The sequence below is a fragment of the Magallana gigas genome, chromosome 1 (assembly GCF_963853765.1).
Source record: "Magallana gigas chromosome 1, xbMagGiga1.1, whole genome shotgun sequence".
NCBI lineage: Eukaryota > Metazoa > Mollusca > Bivalvia > Ostreida > Ostreidae > Magallana > Magallana gigas.
Genome location: NC_088853.1, coordinates 47,817,973 through 47,842,188, shown reverse-complemented (window position 1 = coordinate 47,842,188; position 24,216 = coordinate 47,817,973). Strand labels below are relative to the sequence as shown.

Genomic DNA, 24,216 nt, shown 5'->3' with positions numbered 1-24,216 from the left:
ATGTTAACATGTGTGTTTAGTAGTTTTGTATGCGGGTGTTAGTATTTGTATGGGCATTTATCAATCTGTTAATTACCATGTGACGTTAATAAGTAATTGTTTAGGCGGTAAATTGTAAGTTTGCTAATAGGTGGTTGGTTGCATGGGTTATAGATTGTTCAGATTATTTGAGACCTTACAAAAACAAGCATCAAACACTTCACAATGTTGGTAAAAAAGGTAACTTGTCTCTATTTTACCGCATCAAAATTGAAATCTTTGTTTGTAATACAGTTCAATAAAATAACTAAACTTAGTGCGGTTTCATGTAATAACATAAAGATGACCTTTTCTGCTGAATTATTTTTTAAAATCAGCTATGGAGTATGGACAATTGCTATTACTTATTTAATCCTTTAGTTTATCTCAGATGTGATTTCGAAAAAAATATATTTCACATGTTCCTTTCTGTGACACAAAACGTCTTTGCGTGCTAGGGATACGTAAACAAAATGGGGAACTTCATGTAACAGCAAGTCGAATTTTGTGGAAGCGCAAAATCAGGACTGATAAATTAAATCTTTTGATAGTTTCTAAAATAGTTTTTGAAGATCGAGAATAGCTGCTGTAATTTTTTTAATTTCTCAAAATCTTAGGCAGAATCCAACTCCATTATCAAAGCAACTGTGACGTCAGTCGACCTGCCATTCAGCTCACAGAACGACTGCTACCATTGGTTAGAATTCAGAGACTATCTGATTGGAGACGAGGGAAAAGAGTAATTTAAATAAATTATTATCTAATCTGATTCACATATAAATGTATTTGAATATTGTTGAAAATATCAAATATTCATCTTTTATAGTTTTATTTTGTCAAAATTTGTCATAATTTCTATTCAACAGATTGTGTGGACAGTCTACAACAGCCAAAACATACACACAGGCTAACATTGGGAAGGCGTCACCATTTATGATTCGATTCAACAGTCAAAAAACTCAAACACCAGGAACTGGCTTCACCGTAAAAGTGGAAGCCATGAAATCAGGTAACCAATCAATTTACAGCTCATAGTGTTATTATATTTTTCTATATATTTTTCTATATCATGTTTATTTTTTTTTACAGAATATAGAGTTCTCCCTGTAAAACATGAGTTTGATACAGTTAATTATAATGTTGTGTTTACAGGAATTAATGTTTGTTAACAATATATATATATATATATATATATATATATATATATATATATATATATATATATATATATATATATATATATATATATGACTTTTACTTGTAAAACGGACCTTTTCAATACAGTTATTTACAATGTTGTGTTAACTGCAATTATATTTCTTTGTTTACATGATACTAGAGTTCTCCCCATAAAACATGAGTTTGCTACAGTTAATCATAATGTTGTGTTTACAGGAATTAATTTTTGTTAACAGAATGCATTTCTTTCTTATAAAACGGACCTTTTCAATGCAGTTATTTACAATGTTGTGTTTACATTTATTATACTAGATTTTGACCCGTGCGTGCACTGGTTGACATTTCATATCTGACATTTACGAAATAGGTACAACGACACAGTTTATTATTGACATTTGCATAACAACGCTATAAGCCTACAATAATGGTATTAATTTCACTATACTTTCCTTAGTTTGATAAATCTAACTGTGTCTCGGGAAAGGCACTCACCACAGTTAGAATGCCTCCCTTATACCCGTAATGTAGCAGAAAATTGCAGAATCGCTCCGGAACGATTTTGGAGAAAGTTAATGAAGTTGCCTTGAAAATAACAGTCAAATTCATCACAACAAACCTTTTTGAGACTGCAAACACCTTTGAACTAAAAATTTTGATCCATAGAATGGAAGAATTCAACACCTTTTCACCAACGTTCACGTATTTTCTTTGTAAAACTGGGTCCGTAGGACATTATTCATTTTTACGGTAAAACATATTCTATCTTCACTCTCCTAACAAATATATAGTGTAACTTTTTTGCATGTAAACAAATATTTTTTGTCATCACGAAGACAAAAGCAAGTACTTAGTTGAAAGGTATTTCTTATTTTATACTTTCTCTCATAAGAAATCATTAATTTATATGAACAGAATATATAACAAAAGTCCAATGAAAATTTACCCGTATATGTATTATCATTTCTGATTTTATTCATGCAGATGGGATATTGTGGAAACATAAACTAAAGATCCCGTTAGCGTTAATGTATTGCGCAAGCGCAAGATTGTAAAATCCAAAAAATCCAGGTGTTTTCCGGGATTTTTTGAGGAATTTTCGTTGATTATTAATTAGCGAAGCTTACTTGAGAAAAAATAAAAACAAATTGGTAATCTTCAAGTACCAATGATGTTTAAAATATACTAAACAAAAGACAGTATTCTTCCGATTTCTCGGTATTAAAGACCAAAAAATCGAGTCTATTATTTTAATATAGTAGTATATATTTCTTTGTTTACAGGATGCTAGAGTTCTCCCTATAAAACATGAGTTTGCTACAGTTAATCATTATGTTGTGTTTACAGGAATTAATTTTTGTTAACAGTGTGTAAGACTTTTCCTTGCAAAACGAATCTTTTCAATACAGTTATTTACAATGTTGTGTTTACAGCTATTATATTTCTTTGTTTACAAGACATATGAGTTCCCCCTGTAAAACAGGATCTCTTTCTGTACTGCTGGTAATGAACTGTAATGTGTTTACAGTTATTATTTTTCTGTCTTTACAGGATGTATGAGTTTTCCCTGTAAAACAGGCTCTCTCTGTACCGAGGGGAGCGGAGACGGATCGTACACCTGCTCCTGTCAAAATGGCCTCTCGGGCAAAAACTGCGACGAGTTCAGAGGTAAGGTTAGGTGTTGGCATTAGCTGTCAGTACAACGTAGACACCCAGTATAGATATCTATAGAACTTAAACTGCAAACCGACTTGTGTCGAGTTTTAACAAGTGTTTGTTGTACTTCGTTGAAATGTATCATTAGTATTATGATCCCCAAATATTGACCTAAGGTGATTCATTAAATCAACGACAATTCATTCGTTTGAATTTAATCTACAGAAAAGATGCACCTTAGACGGGTGCTTTGGTTCTGTCATAGTTACTAGTATCCTGACGTTGTGAGGTATCTTAATTATTCTAATAAATTTCGTCAATCCTTTCGCGTTAATTGCTATACTGCTCTTCTGCAGTGACGGTTGGTTTAGTTTGGCACTGTTTTAGCAAGATAATTAAATGACGTCAATAAAACAGAAATCGTTACGCCGTTTTTATGCAAAGTGCGGCATTTATCCTTTGAAGGAGCAGTTCCGCAGAGTTTTGGAAAAGGGGTCTGTTAATTAATATTTTTTATCTATTCTTAATCGTAAAACAGCTGGTGCATGTTTACATGCTTTCGATGTCTTTAAAGTATAACAATACACACTGCATGCAAATTCTTTATACAGTTGGGTTTTTTTTGTCAGCGCCATCTTACAACCTGTGTGACCACGAGGACGATTTCGGCACGTGTTTGTTTGACCAGGACCCTTCCTCCGATATTGGTTGGAACTTCAATACGGTAAAAAGAGTTCAGAGTTCAAACAAACCTGTTTAAACCGAAACCTTAGTAACCCTTCACTTTGTCCATCTTGACGAACAAGTTCTAGACATAACGAAAAAGTTATATCCTTTGGCCGCCATCTTTGGGAAATAACCATTTCATACAGCTGAAATGAAATTGTCTGACAGCTTTTACGTTTTTCTGCATCATAAAAGATGCAACGATGATTCAACCTTACTTACTTTGAAATGTTCAGTGGAAGAGAAATGTATAATTTAAGAAAATTCAATTACTGCAAACGTAGAGGCGGCTCAGGTATAACAGGCTTCGTTAATTTGAGCTTATCTTTTTTGCGTCCAACTTCTGTACATTTTTATGGAAGGAGTTTGAAATGAAAAATTGCAACAGTACTATTGGAACTGTGCATTGCACCCCCCCTTTTTTGTCAAATGAATTTCTATTATTTGATACATTTAGATAACCAGTTACACTATTACCAAACGTATTGAGGTGTCCTTTATAATGAGAAACTGACCTGCAATTAATGTTTTTCGTAGTTGTGTGACTAACTTAAAGTATCTCGAATATGTGCACATACGCTAATGCTTATCAACATGTTGGGTGGACTCATACACACGAAATACAAGTATCTCCTTATCAAAACATTGACGCTTCCTGTAACAGCAAAGCACTTCTCAAAGTTTATCACTCAATTAGATTAAATGTTTGTTTTTCTAATTTGTATCATATGAACCTCTTGTATTTTTTGAAATATATCCACAATTAGTTGTTTTTCGAAAGATTAGGAACTTACAGTTGATAAGTTATCTTCTTATAATTGAAACAGAGGCTGTGTGACCGGCCGGACTGTGGGGGAGGAGTTCTGACCAGGGGGACCGGATACCAGTTCCTCACCCTCACACCCTACTACGACGGGGTACCCTGGAATCATGGGTCGAAGGCAGCCATTAAAACCTCTGCACAGTTTATAGGTAGCTTGGAAATTATTAATCAACCATATTGTAGTTGCTTTGAAATAGTTGTTGCTATTTATAGAGAAATTAAAAAAAAAACGTGCTTGTTTGAGAATCATAACCCCTGAAACATCTAAAATGATAATGATTTTTGCCTTTTTATTAGGGCACTCATTCAAACAATATTCTACTCTACTTAAAACTAAAGTAAACACACGGTTATGATGTTTACGAACCATCTACCACAATTGGGAAATTCCTCGTTCCAAACGTCAGACATTCAGGCCCTAGTGCGGGACCAAAATGGCCATATAGTGCAAATGTATAAAGTCTTAGAAACATTTTCCTCTTTACTACTGTATATATTTGAGAAAAACTAAATGCATGTTTATCATGTCCATGAAGCCCTCTACCTAGATTTTGAAACTCATTGCCCCTTGGTCAGGGGTTCAGGCCATAGGGCAGGGTCAATACGGTTATATTATGAAAATGTGGTAAAACTTAGAAAATCTTTTTCTCTTCTTCCATATATATTTGAGAAAAATGCATGGTTATGATTTCCATGATGTTACGTGCCTGAATTGTGAATTGTGAAATTCATGGCCAAGGAGTCAAGGATTTTAGGCCTTCAGTAAGGCCAATATGACCACACATTAAAAATATACAACGTTGCATGTTATTTACTTATGTACTTTCACGGTCGAGTGAAATTTACTGCATAAATGTGATGCCTATAATGCCCCCTTCCTAAATTGTTAAATTCACGACCGATGTGGCACGAGTTGATGTATTTGAGTGGATGGTGTGGGTGACAAATTTGGCCATTTAGTGATCGTGTATTTTTTTTTTAGGTCACTTGAGTCTATTGCGTAACATATTGCTGTTGGTCATGTGTTGTCCGTGAACAATTTTACATTTTTAACTTTGTCTTAAAAACCTTATTTTTCAAAAAAGTTATTTTCCTGTGCAGTGTATGCTTAACCAATACACTGTATGCATGTAGTTTAAATTATACATGAAATCGTGAATAGTATAAAAGATTGACCATTAGGGTCATCTGGTGATCCTCTGACTCCCCCCTCCGTTTACTGATGTTTGCAAACAGCAAATAATAAAAGTGGAGTAATAATCAGAGAGTCTCGGATCAGGGTTAAGACTCGAAAATGAAGTTTACATGCAGACATGGGTCCATCTGTTGGCCATGATACTCAGGTGACTGTCAAAGTCTATGGGCTTCTAGTCTCGTTGTAACCCAACAGCATAAATGTTAATCAGTCTTTTAAAACGTTTTGTACATTTTCATTCTGCTACTATTTATATATATTTCAGCCGTTGACCGTTGTTTATCATTCGACTACTCCCTCGGTAACAATGTACAGGGCAGTTCTTTAACCGAGATCAACGTGTATGTGGAAGGAACCGGAAAGACAAAAACTAACGTCAAGAACCTGAAAACGACCACGGATTATACCTGGAAGACGGAAACTGTTTCCATTTCAGCTGTTGACAACTTAGTGGTAATGATGTGTATGACGGAACTTGTAAATATTTATCATTGATTAATCATTTGTGTTTGTCATAATTGAGGATATTTATCTCAGTACGTTACGTATTTTCTCCTAACTTCTTTTTCAAAAATCTATAACTAAACACCTTTTTTCGTTGATCTCACAGTTGAGTCTTTCAACAAAATTAAATGTTCATTGATTTAAAAACTATTTATTTAAATAGAAAAATAAAAATACCAAAATTCGCGTTCGCGTGTTATGTATATTTTTACTGCAATGATCGCAACCCTTTTAACCTGAATCATAAAAGAAAGCATATTGTTGGTTATATTTACATCTGCACTTCAACGCATTATTACATTAATCATTACACGTCAGTAAAATTAACTAAATTAATGTTAATGTACCTCAGTACGTTAGAAAAAAAGAACAATCGTTTTATATAGGAATTAATTGCTGACATCATTGTGATTTTTTTCGTGCTGTCTGAGATTTTTCGTAGGTTGCTGATGGTTTAGATAAACTGGTTTGAACTAGATCGCATAGAATTCAGCCCTGTCAGTATCTATAGTGCTGTGAAATACAATCGATTCATTAAGAAATAGAAAAAATACTCGGTAGATGAAATAACAGTGAATTGTCTTAATCATCGAATGAAAACGAATTTGACGGTAATCCATGAGAATTGATGGCCATACATATTAATAACACCCTTGATGAACCTTATTTAATGTGAACTGAATGTGACCCATTGACAGATCTACATAGAAGGAGTAATGGGGCCTCAGCTTATTGGAATTGACAACATATCCCTCCGCCCCGGACTATGTAAGTACTATATAGATGTTCTGTGTTGTTAGCGCTCCTTTTGTGTTATTGTGTGCAGCAAAAACGTCTAACGCTTAGAGCACTGAAATAAATGAAAAAATACAAGTGCTTGACTATTAAATCTTTACTAGACTTTGACCCGTGCGTGCACGGGTTGACATTGCATATGATATCGGACATTTACGAAATAGATACATCAACAAACCGTATTGTTGACATTTAATTAACCAAGCTTTAAGCCTACAATAATGATATTAATTTCACTACATTCTGTGTCTCGGGACAGGCCATCGCCACAGTTAATGTCTCCCATATACCCGTAATGTAGCAAAAAATTGCAGAATCGCTCCGAAACGATTTTGGAGAAAATTAATGAAGCTGCATTAAAGTTGATTTATTCATAACAAACCATTTTTGAGGCTGTCAATATCTTTCATCTAAAAATTTAATTCATATTAATAAAGAATTCAACCTTTTTTCACCAACTTTTTTACTTGCTTCGAATTTACACACCATGTTGACATTCGAAACTCTCGAGATTTTTCATATTAAATGCACTGAGTTAGAGTTACATCCCGTATTTGTTTTGTTTGATGAACAGAATATATGACAATTTTTAAATGAAAATTTACATGTATTTGTGATATCGTTTCTGAGTTTATCCATGGAAATATAATATTGTGGAAACATAAAGTAAAGAGCCTCCCGTGATTTAACGTGAATGTAATACGCATGCGCAAGTTTGTAAAACCAAAAAAATCAAGACAATTTCAGGATTTTTATAAGGAATTTTCTTTAATTATTAATTAGCGAAGCTTGATTGAGAAAAAATAAAGGCAAATTGGTAATCTTCAAGTACCAATGATGTTTAAAATTATATAAAAATAGGACAGTACTCTTCCGATTTCTCGTTATTAAAGCCCAAAAATTCGAGTCAATTATTTTAATAAGGTAGTATAGAGTTATGCATGCAAACGGAATCCTCGCACTGCATACCATACAGATACATGTTGCGTTAAGAACATTTTACACTAAAAAACTTTAATATGAAAATTCAATAAAGTGATTTAAAAGAATTCAGAGGTTAAAAAAGACTTATTGCCTTGTTGCTGCTTACTTATTGGTGCACTAAAAATGCAAACTTAGTATACATATATTAAAACTCTCTTCGCCGCTTTACAGGCACAAACACCCCCTGCAATCCAAACCCGTGTATAAATGGCGGAACCTGTGACGGATCAAGTCCGCCGTCCGGATCTAAGTACGTGTGTACTTGTCCCACAGGATTCTCTGGAGATCGCTGCGAAAGTAAGTTCGAATCTTTTTGTTGGTTAATTGATTTCATTTCAAATGATTTGCACTCTAAACATATTTATACATGTACTTTGAAAAGCTCTGAACTTGTAATATTGATAAGATTTACATTTTCAGAATCAATGCTCGTAAGATGTCTTTAAAACCACAAAGATAATGTGAACTTGCATACAGTATTGTTTTACAGAATTTTAGCAGTTTTTCGTGTTTTTCAGTAAAACACGATTTTTTTTCTTTTCTTCCTCCTTTATGTACATATCGCTTTCGAAATAGTGATAATGTTGAAAATATTCAATCCATTACCAAACGCTCTGTTCTATTAAGGTCGTATATGACGACAACTTTAAATTTTATATACATTATAGTTACTGCTTATTAACTTATAAGTTTATACTTAGAATTGTATTAACATTTTTGCTATAAGTTTATACTTAGAATTGTATTAACATTTTTGCCAACGTTTTTATTTCATTTCAACTTCGTGATTATTTGTGAAGTTTAACAAAATTATTACTCTCATGAACAGTTATTTTTGTGTATGAAATTCTGTTCACTTCACTTAAGATGCAATCAACCCATGTGACGGCAATGGTTGTCAGAATGATGCTACCTGTGTTGCTGATCAAACGAGCACTGAAGGTTACAGGTGTCAGTGTAAAACAGGTTACACGGGACTCAGATGTGAAAGTAAGACAAAGAATACTTATTTAGTCACTAGATACAGAGGTTACAAAGTTATTGTTGATAAAAGACATGCACAATTCTGATACACGAACGATAACGCACGATACACGAACATCACAAACTTTACTGAATTTTCACGATAAACGATTAAGAACGATAAACAAACGCAAACAAATGATTCTTCACAACTTACTGTAGAAGTAGTTTTGTCCGCGTGGTATTTATTTACGCTATGAACGCGGGTGCAAATTTTCCGCTGAATTTTTTCCCAGTGTACTTAAAGTGCATTACATGAATAAGGATACTAGTAATCGGAAGTTACTACATTATAGAACACTTGCATATACGTGTACCCAATGTATTTCGTTTTTATCTATGCAAACTGTAAAACAAATTTGTATTGGGAATTCACATAATAAATAATTTAATCTCCTAAAGATTTGAATTTTCTGTAAATTTACTTACATGAAATTTTAACTTCTCCAAGCTTGAGATAACGGCACGTGTCAGACGACAAATAGCCCCAAGAGGGTCTGTCTTTCAATGACGCAATTAACTACACGCCAAGACCCGTGTTTTTACTGCAATTTTTAGATCCCTTTGTGCTCTGATTTTTAATTGATTAAACTGAACAACTCATAATATAAACGACACGAGAACCTTAAATTGACAGTTAATAAAGATTAAATGGTGTTTCAGACAATTTTAGCCAGCGTCGTAACATCTTGACGGCTAACTAATAACTACCGACCAGTGCACAACCGATAATTACTGTTCACTGTGAACAGTGCTTACAATTTAAGTCCAAAGTTTGACAAATTCTAGGTAATGAAAATCGCTCATAACTATATTTAATAATAGTTATTCAAATGATTTTTTTTTTCGGTCAAAGAATCCGCGTAAATTTTTACCCGCGGATTAAATTGATATTGTGATTCCGCGGAATTATGACCCCGTGGAAAAAAATTCGTCTACAGTATTTATATTCTATATCAGGTTTATAAAATGCAACGGGGAGGAATGTCTATTGAAGTTGAATGTTTCATTTACCACCTAATTTTGATGATAAATTACATATTTGTTTGATTCCGAATTCATGCAGTTTTACTAAATAGAACATGAAGAAGACAAAACTTAAAGATCGTTACTTATCAAATTCCACATTTAAGAAGAATTTCTTTACAATATGGAAACTAACTTAATATGATCATTTTAAAAAAATGGCATATCTCGATTGCGCCTTCCTAATTTCAATTTTCAGATGTATATATATTTCTGTGACTTTATACTACCGACAAGAAGAAAGAATAATAAAAGCTTATAGTCCTGGTTTGTAAATAGCGTTTTAGAACTGAAACACTGTTACGGATAAATTGCACATAGGAGGCATTTGAATGAAGATATCTTCTGTTTGAACAAAGGCAGTACACAATTTATACGTTTTAAGCATTACTTTTAGGTTTGATGGAAGTGTCATTTCCTAACTGACACAATTCTACTTTAATGTACAGAACCAGGAAATGATTTTCTTTATGATTCTAGGTCTTATCAACCCATGTGACGGCAATGGTTGTCAGAATGACGCTACCTGTGTTGCTGATCAAACGAGCACTGAGGGTTACAGTTGTCAGTGTAAAACAGGTTACACGGGACTCAAATGTGAAAGTAAGACAAAGTTAGAATACTTTTTAGTCACTAGATACAAAGGTTACAAAGTTATTGTTGATACAAAAACGATTACCCACGATACACGAACTATTTAATACGATTAGTTTATCAACAACAACGTTGTTACCATTGTAGAATTTGAAGAAGACGAAAGATCGGTTCTTTTCAAATGACAAAATTACCCATGGTGACATATCTTGATTGAGCCTCCTTAATTTCAATTTGCATTGTAAATTTGTGTAACTTTATACTACCGACAAGAAGAAAGATTATTAAACGCTTGTTGTCCTGATTTGTTTATAGCGTTATAGAGCTAAAACACTTTTACAGATAAATTGCTTAAACGTAGGTAGCATTTTCATGAAGATATTTTCTGTTTCAACAAAGGGCAGTATGCAATTTATACATTTTCAGCATTACTTTTAGGTTTGATGGAAGTGTCATTTCCTAATTGACACAATTAATTCTTTTTAATGTACAGAACCAGGAAATGATTTTCTATATGATTCTAGGTCTTGTCAACCCATGTGACGGCAATGGTTGTCAGAATGACGCTACCTGTGTTGCTGATCAAACGAGCACTGAGGGTTACAGTTGTCAGTGTAAAACAGGTTACACGGGACTCAGATGTGAAAGTAAGACAGAGTTAGAATTGTATCGACTTTGTTTTGGATTTTAAGTTGAATATTTTATGAACCAACTAATTTTGATGATAAAATACATACTGTTTTATTCCGAATCGTTGCTATTTACTAAATAGAACATGAAGAAGACAAAAAATAAAGATCGTTACTTTTCAAATTCCACATTTAAGAAGAATTTCTTTATAATATGTAAACTTACTAATAAGATCAGTTCAAAAAATTTGTCATATCTTGATTGCGCCTCCCTAATTTCAATTTTCATATATATATATATATATATATATATATATATATATATATATATATATATATATATATATATATATATATATATATATATATATATATATATATATTTTGCTAGATGTAGGTGATATTTTCACGATATTTTCTGTTTCAACAAAGGGCAGTACACGATTAAGAAAGTTTTTAGCATTACTCTAAAGTTTGATGTAAGAGTCGTTTCCTAATTGACACAATTCTACTTTAATGTACAGAACCAGAAAATGATTTTCTATATGATTCTAGGTCTTATCAACCCATGTAACGGCAATGGTTGTCAGAATGATGCTACCTGTGTTGCTGATCAAACGAGCCCTGGCGGTTACTGGTGTCAGTGTAAAACAGGTTACACGGGACTCAGATGTGAAAGTAAGACAACGTTAGAATACTTTTTAGCCACTAGATTCAGAGGTTACAAAGTTATTGCTAATAAAAGACAGGCACGATTCTGATACACGAACGATGAAACTACTCATCGCTGTTTTCATTAATTACTTCTTGCTTTTTTTTTTTTAAAAAGTTACCACACGCAAAAGTTCACACGAACACGCACAAGAAAATCCACAAACCGATTTTCTCATACACGCACGTTCCCACACGATACACAAACGATCACCCACGATACACGAACTATTTAATACGATTGGTTTATCAACAACAACGTTGTTATCACTGTAGAATTTGAAGAAGACGAAAGATCGGTACTTTTCAAATGACAAAATTACCCATGGTGACATATGTTGATTGAGCCTCCTTAATTTCAATTTTCATTGTAAATTTGTGTAACTTTATACTCCCGACAAGAAGAAAGATTATTAAACGCGTGTAGTCCTGATTTGCTGATAGCGTTTTAGAGCTAAAACACTTTTACAGATAAATTGCTTAAACGTAGGTAGCATTTTCATGAAGATATTTTCTGTTTCAACAAAGGGCAGTGTGCAATTTATACGTTTTGAGCATTACTTTTAAGTTTGACGTAAGAGTCATTTCCTTTTTTTCACAATTCTATTTTAATGTACGGAACCAGAAAATAATTTTCTATATGATTCTAGGTCTTATCAACCCATGTAACGGCAATGGTTGTCAGAATGATGCTACCTGTGTTGCTGATCAAACGAGCCCTGGCGGTTACTGGTGTCAGTGTAAAACAGGTTACACGGGACTCAGATGTGAAAGTAAGACAAAGAATACTTATTTAGTCACTAGATACAGAGGTTACAAAGTTATTGTTGATAAAAGACAGGCACAATTCTGATACACGAACGATGAAACTACTCGTCGCTGTTTTCATTAATTACTTCTAGCTTTTTTTTAAAAAAGTAACCACACGCAAAAGTTCACACGAACACGCTCATGAAAATCCACAAACCGATTTTCTCATACACGCATGTTCCTGCACGATACACAAACGATCACCCACGATACACGAACTATTTAATACGATTGGTTTATCAACAACAACGTTGTTATCACTGTAGAATTTGAAGAAGACGAAAGATCGGTACTTTTCAAATGACAAAATTACCCATGGTGACATATGTTGATTGAGCCTCCTTAATTTCAATTTTCATTGTAAATTTGTGTAACTTCATACTACCGACAAGAAGAAAGATTATTAAACGCTTGTAGTCCTGATTTGTTGATAGCGTTTTAGAGGTAAAACACTGTTAGGATAAATTGCTTAAACGTAGCTGACATTTTCATGAAGATATTTTCTGTTTTAAAAAAGAGCAGTACGCAACTTATTAGTTTTAAGCATTCCTTTTAAGTTTGACGTAAGAGTCATTTCCTTTTTTACACAATATTATTTTTATGTTCAGAGCCAGAAAATGATTTTCTATATGATTCTAGGTCTTATCAACCCATGTAACGGCAATGGTTGTCAGAATGATGCTACCTGTGTTGCTGATCAAACGAGCCCTGGCGGTTACTGGTGTCAGTGTAAAACAGGTTACACGGGACTCAGATGTGAAAGTAAGACAACGTTAGAATACTTTTTAGCCACTAGTAGTCCTGATTTGTTGATAACGTTTTAGAGGTAAAACACTGTTAGGATAAATTGCTTAAACGTAGCTGACATTTTCATGAAGATATTTTCTGTTTTAACAAAGAGCAGTACGCAACTGATAAGTTTTAAGCATTCCTTTTAAGTTTGACGTAAGAGTCATATCCTTTTTTACACAATATTATTTTAATGTTCAGAGCCAGAAAATGATTTTCTATATGATTCTAGGTCTTATCAACCCATGTAACGGCAATGGTTGTCAGAATGATGCTACCTGTGTTGCTGATCAAACGAGCCCTGGCGGTTACTGGTGTCAGTGTAAAACAGGTTACACGGGACTCAGATGTGAAAGTAAGACAACGTTAGAATACTTTTTAGCCACTAGATTCAGAGGTTACAAAGTTATTGTTAGTAAAAGACAGGCACGATTCTGATACACGAACGATGAAACTACTCATCGCTGTTTTCATTAATTACTTCTAGCTTTTTTTTTTAAAAAGTTACCACACGCAAAAGTTCACACGAACACGAACATGAAAATCCACAAACCGATTTCCTCATACACGCACGTTCCCGCACGATACACAAACGATCACCCACGATACACGAACTATTTAATACGATTGGTTTATCAACAACAACGTTGTTACCACTGTAGAATTTGAAGAAGACGAAAGATCGGTACTTTTCAAATGACAAAATTGCCCATGGTGACATATGTTGATTGAGCCTCCTTAATTTCAATTTTCATTGTAAATTTGTGTAACTTTATACTCCCGACAAGAAGAAAGATTATTAAACGCGTGTAGTCCTGATTTGTTGATAGCGTTTTAGAGCTAAAACACTTTTACAGATAAATTGCTTAAACGTACGTAGCATTTCCATGAAGATATTTTCTGTTTCAACAAAGGGCAGTGTGCAATTTATACGTTTTGAGCATTACTTTTAAGTTTGACGTAAGAGTCATTTCCTTTTTTACACAATTCTATTTTAATGTTCAGAGCCAAAAATGATTTTCTATATGATTCTAGGTCTTGTCAACCCATGTGACGGCCATGGTTGTCAGAATGATGCTACCTGTGTTGCTGATCAAACGAGCACTGAAGGTTACAGGTGTCAGTGTAAAACAGGTTACACGGGACTCAGATGTGAAAGTAAGACAAAATATACTTATTTAGTCACTAGATACAGAGGTTACAAAGTTATTGTTGATAAAAGACAGGCACGATTCTGATACACGAATGATGAAACTACTCGTCGCTGTTTTCATTAATTACTTCTTGCTTTTTTTTTAAAAAACAGTTACCACACAAACACGAACACGCACATGAAAATCCACAAATCGATTTCCTCATACACGCACGTTCCCGCACGATACACAAACGATCACCCACGATACACGAACTATTTAATACGATTGGTTTATCAACAACAACGTTGTTACCACTGTAGAATTTGAAGAAGACGAAAGATCGGTACTTTTCAAATGACAAAATTGCCCATGGTGACATATGTTGATTGAGCCTCCTTAATTTCAATTTTCATTGTAAATTTGTGTAACTTTATACTACCGACAAGAAGAAAGATTATTAAAAGCTTGTAGTCCTGATTTGTTGATAGCGTTTTAGAGCTAAAACACTTTTACGGATAAATTGCTTAAACGTAGGTAGCATTTTCATGTAGCTGCAGGTCTGTAGCTCCCGGTCTGAAAAAATTCGGATGGACGACCTGGGAGCTACAGTGCCTTCCATAGTAAAAAACTGCAAATTACGGGGCACAAAAAATTGCGCTAGTTTTGGACTTTTTAATCTCATTTTCGAACATATTCTGTATAAATATTTGATTTCAAAAAATTCTTCGGACAATTTACTACAGATATCGTCACTTTACTTGCCTCTGATATTCTTTTAAACACGATCACCAGCCCTGTAAATTGAAGTGGTGCAGTTTGTTTACATGTAAAAATGGCGACTCTCGATCTCGACGTGAATTAATATACTTTATCTCCGAGGTCGTTTAGCATGTTTCAAAGAAAGTCTGAGGCAAGTTAGATAACAATATCAGTAGTAAATTGTCTGAAGAATTTAATGGTACTAATTGTTTTCACAGAATTTGTGTGAAAATAAGGTTGATCAGTCCAAAACTAGCGCAATTTTTTGTCCGCCGTAAATTGCAGATTTTTTAGTATGGGAGGCACTGTAGCTCTCATGTCGTCCATCCGAATTTTTTTCAGACCGGAAGCTACAGACCTGCAGCTACATTTTCATGAAGATATTTTCTGTTTCAACAAAGGGCAGTGTGCAATTTATACGTTTTCAGCATTACTTTTAGGTTTGATGGAAGTGTCATTTCCTAATTTACACAATTAATTATTTTTAATGCACAAAACCAGGAAATGATTTTCTATATGATTCTAGGTCTTATCAACCCATGTGACGGCCATGGTTGTCAGAATGATGCTACCTGTGTTGCTGATCAAACGAGCACTGACGGTTACAGGTGTCAGTGTAAAACAGGTTACACGGGACTCAAATGTGAAAGTAAGACAGAGTTAGAATACTTATTTAGTCACTAGATACAGAGGTTACAAAGTTATTGTTGATAAAAGACAAGCACGATTCTGATACACGAACGATTACGCACGATACACGAACGATAACGCATTATACACGGACGATCACGTACGATACACGAACGATCGCGTATTATACACGGACGATCACTAACTTGCTGAATTTTCTCGATACATGATTGATAACGATAAACAAACTAACGATTCTTCACCACTTATTCATAGTCTTTATAATGTCTAGAAAATGTAAAGGAGAGAAATGTGTATTGATTTAAGGAATGAATTCAATATTTATTTGTTTTATTCGATATAAAATGCATGGTCTGGGGAGGTTTAAGCTTTATAAACCGCGAAGAATACAATTTGGACACGTAATTTACATTAGAAAACCAATTTTTCTATGTGGAGAAATTATAACCATAGAGTGTTATTGTTTAAATTCTACTTATATCATTTAATTTTATTACCCATGTTGATTTTTTGGTTTATTTAAACAGCCCCAATTAATAATGATGCGTGCTTAAGCAACCCTTGTCAACACGACGGAAGTTGTACTAACACACCAGGGGAGGAAAACCCGTACAGATGTGAATGCAAGCCGGGTTTCCTTGGACAGAATTGTGAAGGTATTCATTTTCTTTTTGCCAAAGTAGCCTCTGTATAAAGTAAAATTAAGTTTAGAACATTTCCAAATATTTTAGCTGAAAAATTACGTTGTTTTTTTTTTCACGGAACTCTTTTTTCTCAAGGAGGTTGATATAGCCTTAAACTAATCACGACTATTTAGCCTTCTTAATCTATACATATAACAAAAAAAACTTATTACATAATTGTTGTGTTTAGTATTTGACATAAACATGTAAAGAGGTGCTTTTGTTTATTAGTGAGATTTTATAATAACCCTTTGTCAGACGTTGGTCTGTCTGTCCGTCTCTCTGAGTAATCTTTTTTATATTAATTTTTCATCTACTTCTCAAGATCCACTCTAACAATTTTACCAAACTTTGCATAAAGCATTCTTGGGTGAAGGAGAATCAAGATTGTTAAAATAAAAGGCAACATCCTCTGACAAGGGGAAATGGTTATGAATTATTGAAACAATGATAGCAATTCTTGAGATCCCGGGGGTAGGATGGGGCCACAATGAGGGTTGTATTTTTGCATAATAAAAGGAAGAAAAAATAATTTTGTCATAAACGTCGAAACCTATGTGGAATTATGAAAGTATCCTAAGGTAATGTAATGTTCAAATTATAACCCCACCGGGGTAGAGCGGACCATAATTTTTACATAGGAATATGTACAAAAAATCTTTTTTAAAATCTCTTTTTCTGAAAACCATATGGCCAGAAAAGCTGGAAATTGAAAGGCAATGATTATTTTTCCTTAAACCGGTGATCAAATTTTTACATAGGGGGTTTTCATATCATCAGTTTTAATGATAAGTATTACCGTTATTATTATACTAACACTATTGCTATTTCTTTAGGTTTCTCCTGTGGGTTTGAAAGGCGGAGAGAAAGGAGCTGTTTTCTGCGGACACGAACACGTGGGTGGTTTAGGCGAAATGTAAGAACTTTATTACGACCTCTGAACGCATATTTTGTTCGGCATCTGTTGGTCTCTTTGTCATCGGTATATCATTTCACAAATTTTCTTCTCTACAGCCATTTAAAAACCTGTCTTTACCAAAAGGATTTTTTAAAAATTTTTGTTAAAAGTAGGGAGACTATGTACAGGTAACTCTCGATGGCTCGAACTTCGATCGCTCGAAGTTCTTGATCGCTCGAAGTGAGTCTAGGGTCCCGATTTTTTCCCCTATATAACAAAGCAAATTTACTCTTGATTTCTCGAACTCTTGATATCTCGAAACCCTTGATCTCTCGAAGTCAAATTGCAGTCCCGATGTTCATAGAGTTTTTTACTCTCGATACCTCGAAGTCGCCGTGTATATCCAAGCGCTATACCTAATTAACACCTACTTGGTCATTTAAATGGCTCCAGGCGTTAGACGCGGGACCCGGGTCAGGGGTTGTCTATTCAGGCGACACTTGTCCTGCAAGGTGATAATTGTTTGATGAATGAGCATACCGATACCCAATCTATAATTAACACCAACCGTTTTACGATGAAAATGAGAAATTAATTGAGACGAAACGATAATATTAAGCCATGGTCAAATTTTAGAATTATAAAACTCTAAAACTTATGTTTATCAGCACCATTATCATTATAATGATTATTGCTGAACAAGTTCTTACAGCTGGGGAAGGACCCGTACAGTGGAAACACTGGGTGATACTCAGTTATCTCATTTATGACATGTCGATCGTCTCGAAGTGCAGTAGTACTGAGCAATCTGGTCTTAATATGATGTATAGAATAAATAATTATGATGAATTTATTCAATAGTTGTTTGTATTTAGTTTTAAAAACATCCAGTTCTGTATATTTTACTGAAAAGAAAACGTTGTTTAAGCACGTGCGTAAGGTTAGCACTAAATAAATGGCTTAATCATAACATCCGGTAAGACTAATTTTAAAACCCGTCGGTCAACCCGGAAAATTCCGAACTCTTGAAAGACCGCGAAGTTTTTCCTCGGTCCCATGGACTTCGAGCTATCGAGAATTACCTGTATATTTATATAGATGTGTAAATGATGAGAACAATTTTAAAGAAATAAATACTTTATAAACTCGGCCACTTTAGAAAATGACCATTTTATTTTCGAGCCCTTTCTCGAAATGAAAAAAACAAACCACATACTTAAGTGAGCCAAAAAGCAAAAACTCAGGTCGACACTCACAAAAGCATATTTATCGCAAAACATATGACTAATTTATATTTGACACATCGCACGATGACGAACACTATTTTGACGTAATTGTATTTATTGATAAAATTGCCCTTACATGCAATTCTGAAGGTTGCGAATTGACTGGACTTCTCCAAGATAATAGAAACATGTCGCTCCGGAAGTTAGTGTTTTGTTTCAACAGACCAATGTATAAAGTGCTAAGTTTTGAATGATTTTCGATGAGGAGAATAGGTGCTTTGAATTATAATTGCCATACATTTTATAATCAAAATACACTGTATATTGATTTAATTACAGAGAAGGACCCCCTCGCGGGGGACTGGACCTAACAGTGCCTACAAGGGCAAATACTTTTTCTACTTCGAGGCCTCGAGATATCAAGCAGCCACCATTATTAGCAATGTTCGATTTCAAAGTAAGTTTCATCGATTTTATGTTGGTAAAATATCGACTGTTTCGTAATCATGTTAATTATGCATTTCAATCTACTTAATTTAAAAGTTCATATGACATTCCTCTGATTTGTGGTTTTTTTCCCCCTGAAATCTAAATTAACAGTATGAATGATTAAAAAGAAGAGTTTGCCTCTGTATTTATTTTAAGAATAAACTTAATTTCAACTTTTGTAAACAATAAACTTAACATGACTTTGGGCATTTAAACGCTTCTATGAACTATTGAAAAAAAAGTTATTTTAAAAAATTTCATCTTTATCTCAATATGATGAAATATTCAATTTCACTACCTTACAAAAAATATATATATATAACTTTCCGATTTAAAACTTATATGCATGTACTTAAATTACGATTAACAAGTAAGAATTCATTCGAGTTCATTGACTGTTACAACTCTTTGTCTTCAGACGCTCCCCATTGCCTGAGTCTCCAGTATCACATGTGGGGGAGCAATATGGGCAGTTTTGTAGTGTACACGTACTCAGCTGTACGAGGCTTGAAAGAAGAGTTCACAATCGCCGGCGACCAAGGAAACCAGTGGAATAATCTGGAGCTCGACTTAACACTGGACGATTCAACCTGGGTACGAGTTACTCGAACACTTTTTGCAAAATTATTCTTTTACGAGTGTATAATACTAGATAATTTTCGCAGTACAGAAATGTTTTGAAACATACGATTTTTATTTTAGGTTATCCTCCAAGCAAAAAAGGGGACTTCATATAAAAGTGACGTAGCGATTGATGACGTCAGACTTATGCCTAATTCTTGTCCGTGATAAGAATGCTACCGTTCCAGTTTCGACATAACGGAATCGATCGAAGTTCACAATTTTATAAAAATATAAAAACACAATATTTGCAGAAGATAATTTGGAAATAATCGTACAGTATCTAAACGTATTGGTTGAAAAAAAATCAGAATTTTAAATAAATCTTACAAAACTTATTAAATTTGTGATATTTGTGTCTGACATATTATATCGTTTTAATATTCTGTTTTCTTCATTTATTCTGAGCGGATGAACTTGTTTAATGTATAAATAAAACACTCTGTTTTAAGATAGCTTTGATATTTTATTGCTTTATGTATTTTTCATGTAGATTTCTCTTTCAAATGACGATTTGAATAGAACCATGTGGTTATTAAACACCGCTGTCTATGGCAATCTTTACATCTGTGTTTTGTTTGAATTCCATAAGATATCATTTAAGGAAGAAGGAATCATTCTTTGAGTAAATTATGAAGTGATAATTTCGGTTGGGGCATGATCAAATCCAATAAATCCCGAAGGACTTTCTGATAAATTTGATCACGCCCCGACCTAAATTATCACCTCATAATATTCAAAGAATGATTCCTTATTACTTACATTTATATAATTTTAAGCCATGCATCGTACTATTGAATATTTAAATATAAATATGCAAACCCCGCTGGCGCCTCGATTTGGCGTCATTTGGAGTTATGGGTTATATAGTACAAAATCAATACGTAGTGTTATCACAGGCAAAGACTCTAGAAAATGTAAATATTGCAAGTTATTGGGCGTCATCTATAAATAACATATCATTTTTGGATGTATAGCAGAATATAATTTAAGACGGGATGGTAAGCGATTGATTTTATCATTTTAATGTAAATTGGGTTATGAATACGGGATGGCACGTGATCGATTTGATCACGTACCATCCCGTATTTAATATATTTATCTCATTAAAAAGTTGTTAGCGTTCCTGTACTTTTTTTTGACTGAAAAATGTCAATGTATCGATAAAGATATCTCGGATATTTTCCCTTTCGTTTACGTGAATTACACTTTCTTCACTGGTGTATTTTGTTACAAATAATCCAAATCATCATGCATGTATATCTTAAAGGGGTATGGTCACGATTTTTGTCAAAAGTTATTTTTTCGATTTTAATGTTTACAATGCTTCAGTAAGGCATTTTTAATAGGCAACCAAAATTTGAGTGTCATTTGATGAGATATAAGGGAGTTTTAAAGCTTGCAATTATAAAAAGCGTTTGTTTACATTTCGAACGTTGAAGTGAAAATTCCAGTTTCAGTCCTAAAATAAATCGGTAAATCGTTAGGAACTGTTTATTTATGCTTAAAATGAATAACAAGATAGACAAACCAGCTTTAAAAAGATTTTTACTGGTATATTGAACACTTGTAAACAAAAACAGCGCACGAGCTTTGTTTACATGACAAAGAATTGTGAGCCTTGTATCGTGCTTAAAACTCAACGACTGGCACCCAAATTTCATTTGATCATTAGAAATGCATTCTTAAAGCATTACAAATAATAAAAACAGAAAAATAAAACTTGACCAAAATCGTGACCATGCCCCTTTAAGGGCAGCTAAGTTAATTCACAGCTAGAGCGGTTGGAAATTAGAAAACAAAGCGGTTAAAAACAGAAATTAGAAAACAAAGCGGTTAAAAACAGAAATCAGAAAACAAAGTGGTTAAAAACAGAAATTAGAAAACAAAGCGGTTAAAAACAGAGTTACAGAGGAATTTTCAGAAGTGATCGTATCGCAGAATTAGATTGAAGAGAATAATGATTTTCCTCAGACATTTTAGAGACAAGCTATTCTAGACTGTATTGATATCTCTTTTAGAAGAGCTCTATTAAAAATATCGGATAAACATGGACTGTAATAAGGATTTTTCTACTTTGACAAATTGCGAATGTAATTTTCAGATACGCTCTGTTGCGATGTCGACCAGTAAACATGATGTTAAGCGAGTACGCGAAGCCATGTTCATTTATCCAGCTCATGGGTGTCGTTATATAAAGTGACAGCCATTTTGAAAAAAAAAGTTAGCTAGAATATTGAATGCTGAGGCTCGTAATATAAAGGGTGCTTAAGTTTAAGACAGTGCATAAGTAGGACTTATGTACATTCTTAGACTTAAGCTAAGACATTGCTTATTAGTTTGATTTATGTTACGGTATAAGATATACTTGAGTAGGAACTTATGTAGGTCCTGAGATTGCGCCTAAGTCCTACTCACGACCCCACTTAAGTCAAAATCTTAGAATACTTTATGTTACGAGCCCCTGGCGCTTTTCTATGTTTAACTGAATTACAAACTTTCCAAGGTTTCAATCGCAAGTAATTTGAATTAAAATGATAGGCTATGCAAACCGGATTAGTTGAAACAGTACTACAAAACTCAACTAGTTATACGTAATCCTACTTAAATTAGTACATGAAAAATTAAAACACCACGATGGTATGTGACGTACTTCCTATCGTAATAAACAGCAATTCAAATATTGTAAAATTTAAAAATTCTAAACCGGGGAAAGTATTTTGTTTATAATATGATTTTGTCCACATTATTATCGACAGGAGTCTCATACCACTTTAGCATCAAGAAACCGATCCTTTAGACACTTATTAGATTAACAAATTCATCAACAAATGAAGTTGATAAGCGTTGCAAGATAAAATGAAACCCAAGTGCTGGTATATTATCAGCTAAATATTATTTTACGATATTTGATAATCATATAAGTTTTACAACTCATAATGGCACTTCTCGTTGACACTTTTAGGCATCTCAGTCGTATATATATGCATCATGCATGACTTTTAGTCATCACGCATTTTGAATAAAATTCATTTATCGAAAAAGAAGTTTCATTTTCTAAAGTATCCTGCTAAGGGAATTCTTATTCTTACAAAAGAATCCAAAAAAATGTTGTTGTTGTTTTTTAAAATTTGTATATTTAAGTTCATGAAAACGAATTAAATTAATAAAATTGCAGAGAGAGAGAGAGAGAGAGAGAGTTTAAAAAAATGCAGATTGAATAGAAAGATATCCATGTAAGTATCATTGGGTTCTACCATTATGTTGGTTTGATTGCCTATTTATTTACATTGCGTATTTCTTTTAACGTCAGATTTTAGCACATTCCAGCTCAAAAGTTTAAGGCCTGAAGATTGTAATGTTTGATAACGTCAGTAGATGTGTTCATTCGTTAATGCCTGCAGATATATATATACATGTACCAGCTAAAGAATAGAATCCTTTCTATCAATATTGATGTTCGATCAGTCGTAACGCTGCGCAAGAAAACAACATGATGATTTAAATATCAAGACAGTAAGAATTAATAGAGGGAAAGTAAATGAAGATCCAAATACTCGCAAGAAATCGTTCCTTCTTCCTTTATTTTTAAAATCTCCGTTTGACCACTACGGCTGTAACTTTCTGAATTTTTTATTACGGAGGAGGGAAAAAATTTGGATGGTACATGTCATGTATTATATCATTATCATTAGTTTATTTTGTTTGATTTTACTACTTTAAACTTAGCTGATGTTAAATCGTGAATTACGAATTTATTTAAAAAAAAACCCCGTACTTTTAAAATACCTTTAAGAACAGCATCACGCATATATATTTTATTACCATCCACAGTAAGTGCTGGAAAACAATTTATACAAGTAGTTTAATATTCTCCTTTAGTATATATTTATAGTTAGATTAATTCTCTCAGAGAAAAAAAACCCCCAAAGGATTCGGTTGGTGGCAGGGTTACAAATGTTTATGTCTTAAGATAAGAGGACATTGAACATATTCACATTGTACTATTTTCTAGATCGGCAAAATAAAATTAACAAAAACCAATATACAAAGTGTATTTTTTCCCCAGTAATTGTATATGTATCTATTCCATTATAACAGCGTAGCACAATAAATCCATGAAACCAAAAGTAGAAGTTGATGGCGTGATAATTCTTACTTTCATTTTGTTCCCGCCGTTCGCGTTCTTTTTAGGTTTTTTCTTCTCTGTCTGTGTTTTTTGTTTGTGTTTATAAGTAATTACTCTGACCGTACGGTCGGGGAGGGAACGGAGATAAGTTTCTCTGCGTCTTTT

General features: G+C 33.6%; 1 protein-coding gene across 1 annotated transcript; it reads left to right on the top strand.

Annotated features, from left to right (window-relative positions):
* Positions 1 to 6,801: 6,801 nt before the first annotated feature.
* LOC105334160 (adhesive plaque matrix protein 2) lies at positions 6,802 to 20,347 on the top strand. The gene is made up of 16 exons (XM_066069032.1): positions 6,802 to 6,866; positions 8,049 to 8,174; positions 8,745 to 8,867; positions 10,407 to 10,529; positions 11,045 to 11,167; positions 11,705 to 11,827; positions 12,511 to 12,633; positions 13,310 to 13,432; positions 13,692 to 13,814; positions 14,495 to 14,617; positions 15,881 to 16,003; positions 16,533 to 16,661; positions 17,525 to 17,604; positions 19,152 to 19,269; positions 19,720 to 19,895; positions 20,004 to 20,347. Exons 1-16 carry the CDS (start codon positions 6,815 to 6,817, stop codon positions 20,088 to 20,090), a joined length of 1,875 nt encoding a protein of 624 aa, XP_065925104.1. The 5' UTR covers positions 6,802 to 6,814; the 3' UTR covers positions 20,091 to 20,347.
* The last annotated feature ends 3,869 nt before the right edge of the window (positions 20,348 to 24,216 follow it).